Raw genomic sequence first — 4,271 nt, forward strand, 5'->3', positions numbered from 1 at the left:
AATGCATTTTTTCGTTTTTTCCATTCTTGTTAATTTTATATAAACATTAAATAAGAAATAGAAATATTTATTTAATACTTTACTCAAATAATAAAAAATTAATAAAAAATTTCAAATATCTTTCACATGTACAAGAAGAGTTCAAGTCTTATTAAATTTAACTATATTAAATATTTGAAAAAGAAAGTTTTATCTTAAGATTAAATATCCTACCATTTTTTTAAAAAATTAATAAAAATATTGGAATAAAAATCAAGATTAAATATTTTATGCGTGAGTTTCACAGCAGAACTGTGGGTGTCAGTTCAAACATCGTTTCCTCTGAACAGCTCCAACCACACAGCGCACTGACAACAAAGCTCGCAAACGTCTTTCAAATTTCTCATCTTCCTTATTCCTAATGTCATCAGCAACAAAAGCTTCCTCGCCATCGCCAGCGGCTTCCGTCGTCTCTGCCGCCGCGCCCTACGACCGCGCTAAAGCCGTGAAAGAGTTCGACGAATCTAAGGTTGGAGTGAAGGGTTTGATGGACTCGGGAATCCAAACCATTCCCCCTTTCTTCGTTCACCCACCCGAAACCCTATTGGACCTCAAATCGAAACCGGAAGCCGAATCCGCGCCCGAAATCCCCACGGTCGACCTCTCCGCCTTGCAGGGCTCACGCGCCGCCGTCGTGGAAAAAATCCGGCGGGCCGCCAGCACGGTGGGGTTCTTCCAGGTGGTGAACCACGGCATCCCCGACGACCTTTTCCGGCGAACCCTCGCGGCGGTGAAGGCGTTTCACGAGCAGCCGCCGGAGGAGAGGTCGCGGGTGTACCGTAGGGAAATGGGACATGGCGTATCCTATATTTCCAACGTGGATCTCTTCCAATCAAAAGCTGCCAGCTGGCGCGACACTATTCAGGTTCCCAAACCACATTTTTTAACTAACAGACTAATAACTTATTTCGTTTGAGAAAAAGATTAGAGTAAAATTAATTAAAAATAAGTAAATTTTTAACTTGTTTAATATAAAAAAATTGAAACTAAAATAAGAATATTTTTTTTTCATATTATTTAATTTAGATTATGCCTTTAGATAAAAGTAAAAGTCTATATACTTTAATAACAACTTCCGTTAATAACAATATTAATATATTTAGATAAAAGTAAAAGTTTATATACTTTAATTTAAAAAAGAGATATAAAATAATTTTTTTGTTTTCTTTATTTTTTAATTTTTCATCACATTAAATAATAAAATAATATACGAAAGTTGCACATGAATTTTTATTTTTATTTTTTTCCATTCTAAAATAAAGGAAATACATTAAAAATTATAATTTTTTCTTAGCTTTTACTTTCTGGCTATTTTCCTTTTTGTTCGAATCAAAGCACAATTTTGATTCCAAAATGATAGATGTAAAGTGAAATATAATTTAATATATTTTATTATATTTTAAACATAAAAATTAGAATATTTTATAAAATTAACGATTATAAGAGTTATTTATGTAATTTCAATTTTATAAAATATTATTATTTTTAATAAGTCATTTTTACTGTACTTTTTTATTGTTAAAAGTTAAAGAAAAGAAATTTTATAATATTTTATCAAACGAAAGAATAAAATAGATCTTTTTTTTAATAAAATTAGTTTGATTAAAAATATAATTTTTAAAATTTTGTGATGTCTAAAATTTTAAAAATATAACATTTATTTATAAATTAGTTTTTATCGTTGATAGTATATAAATATTTTTTTATATTTTGATATTTATTATCTAATATTATTAAAATAAAATGTTTTAGTATAAACTAAATTGTAACATTTTTCTTAATGCAAAGATGAAATTAAAAGTACAGGAATAAATTTATAATTTAACTAGATTATTTAAATCTGACAATTGCATTATAGGTTAGTCTCTTTTTATTGGCTTTGATGATGCTGTCTTAGAACTTACTCAGTATTCTTAGTTTCACAATTATTTAAATTTAAAAAATAAAAATAAAGAAAGATGAATTTAGTTTTGAACAGATTAGGATGGGGCCGACCGCAGCGGATTGGAACGAGATTCCGGAGGTGTGTAGAGAAGAGGTGACGCAGTGGGACAAGGAAGTGGTGCGCGTGGCTGCGGTGTTGTATGAGTTGCTCAGCGAAGGGTTGGGATTGGGTGCGGAGAGGCTCACCGAGATGGGTTTGGTTGAAGGGAGAGTGATGGTGGGACATTATTACCCGTTTTGCCCTCAGCCTGATCTTACTGTGGGCCTTAATTCTCACGCGGATCCAGGGGCATTGACGGTATTACTGCAGGACCATATTGGAGGCTTGCAGGTTCAGACCAAACAAGGTTGGATCCATGTCAAGCCTCACCCTCAAGCTTTGGTCATCAACATTGGAGATTTGCTTCAGGTATCATCGTTTCATCTCTCAATAAGTACCTTTATTATTCCAATGTCGTGAAAAAGAGTGAGGTGACAGAGACTTTGGATGTGGACTAATGGTGAAAGTGGGTGGCAAAATGTATCAAAATTAATGCTGGTGGAATGCTATAAAATATTAAATTTTATTAATATAATTTTTTTTATTTTTTTTTGGTTTTTCGTAAACGGACCTGTTAGCACAAGCTCACTCTTAAAAGAGTTTGACAATAATAATAATAATTAGATACAAAGATAAGCATACAAACATTAGAATCATATAAAATTAATAATAAAAAAAAAGCTTCTATAGCATCATCAAGTAGCAAGATTATTTTTTTATATGTATAATATTTAAAATATAAAATTTTGGGGAAAATTACAGGAATAGAAAAACTCAAAAATTGACATCGGCGCTTTTTGGTGCAGAAATTTTAAAATTAAACAATAATAAAAGTTACGCATAAAAGTTGCTATTTACGATCTTTAAAAAATATCAAAAAGCTAAAAACATCATTGACGCCTTTTGAAAAAATAATAAAATTTTTAGAAGTATTTAAAGTTGTCATTAGCAATTTTTCACCAAAAATTGTTATTGACAATTTTTGAAAATTTCTCATATTAATTATATAAATAAATAAATGAGCCTCAAGTAGCATATTTGCTGACAGAATGTGTATAACTCTCCAAGGAGTTGGTTGAGTGGCATGAGACTGAGTCTCCACTTATCTTTTTGGGATGAGATTAATATAAGTTTTTCTTCTAAGTATTCTTTAGGAGTAAGGTGATTTTTGTTGTATGGCCTATTTGTATTTTGGGTTACAGGCTGAAATGGACGAAACAAATATCTAACACTTAGGATATATGTCATGATTTTTAGACAAAATTTTATAATTATTAACAATAATTATATGAGTTTTGCAACGAGGATTGGTGTACATAAAAAGTTTACTACATACAAATATTAACAATATTTCGTTTTGCCTTATATTCTGTTTGGATTTGTCTCAGATAATTTCTAATGAGGAATATAAGAGTGCTCATCATCGGGTGTTAGCCAACTATTCTAATGAGCCACGAGTCTCAGTTGCTTTTTTCCTGAACCCTAGTGAAAGAGAGAGGGTTTTTGGACCTTTGCCAGAGCTAACATCAGAAGAGAAACCAGCCCTTTATAGGAGTTTCACGTTCAATGAATTTATGACCAGATTCTTCAAGAAAGAATTGGATGGTAAATCCTTGACAAATTTCTTCAGGCAGTGATGCACACATAGCACCTGTTGCTGCTTTTGATACATGTGTTGTTAGAAACTTCATTTATGAAATAGGTTGATATGTATTTGTGCCACTACATTTAACAATTGTGAACAAAAGTGCTCCGTATTAATGATATCATACATGTTGTTCCTTCGTTTCATGACATCCTTATCATGTGCTGCTTTTTGGAATTACAAATTCTAAGCCAAAGTTGCATCAATAGCAAATCTTAATGCGCAAATTTAAGGATTTACGTGCTAACGTGTCAAGTTTGACAACAATGTTTTATGTTTGTGATTCAGCAAAAGTTAACAAATATCATAAAAGAAAAAAGAACAATTAGAAGTATCTAAGGAGTGATTAAAGAAAGAACATAATTAACGATGAATAAAACATGTGTATTAAATTGTTATTAATCACATAGGATGTGTTCATACTACTATATGAACATAGCTATAATAAATAAATCAAAACTAAAATCTGCTTTGGTAAATTCAAAATATGTATCTTCTGGGTTATCTACCCTCATTGAGTCACAATATTCATCAAAGAAATATTATTCCCATCAACAGGTCTATTGAATTTGCTGACATATTTCTTGACAGAATCCTTGTAAT

The 4,271-nt window shown here is 31.2% G+C and overlaps 1 protein-coding gene across 1 annotated transcript; it reads left to right on the plus strand.

The window, feature by feature from the left end:
• The first annotated feature begins 275 nt into the window (after positions 1-275).
• LOC113869466 (1-aminocyclopropane-1-carboxylate oxidase homolog 4-like) lies at positions 276-3,869 on the plus strand. Its single transcript, XM_027505790.1, has 3 exons — positions 276-904; positions 2,018-2,392; positions 3,412-3,869. Exons 1-3 carry the CDS (start codon positions 401-403, stop codon positions 3,658-3,660), a joined length of 1,128 nt encoding a protein of 375 aa, XP_027361591.1. The 5' UTR covers positions 276-400; the 3' UTR covers positions 3,661-3,869.
• Positions 3,870-4,271: the final 402 nt, after the last annotated feature.

This window comes from Abrus precatorius, unplaced genomic scaffold, assembly GCF_003935025.1.
Source record: "Abrus precatorius isolate BTA unplaced genomic scaffold, Abrus_2018 Scaffold6, whole genome shotgun sequence".
Lineage (NCBI taxonomy): Eukaryota > Viridiplantae > Streptophyta > Magnoliopsida > Fabales > Fabaceae > Abrus > Abrus precatorius.

Excerpts from the sequence above, each read along its gene's own strand:
- LOC113869466 (XM_027505790.1), top strand. The coding sequence starts at position 401 with ATGTCATCAGCAACAAAAGCTTCCTCGCCATCGCCAGCGGCTTCCGTC. Across the intron at positions 905-2,017 it reads GCTGGCGCGACACTATTCAG|ATTAGGATGGGGCCGACCGC; the intron begins GTTCCCAAACCA and ends AGTTTTGAACAG. Across the intron at positions 2,393-3,411 it reads ACATTGGAGATTTGCTTCAG|ATAATTTCTAATGAGGAATA; the intron begins GTATCATCGTTT and ends GATTTGTCTCAG.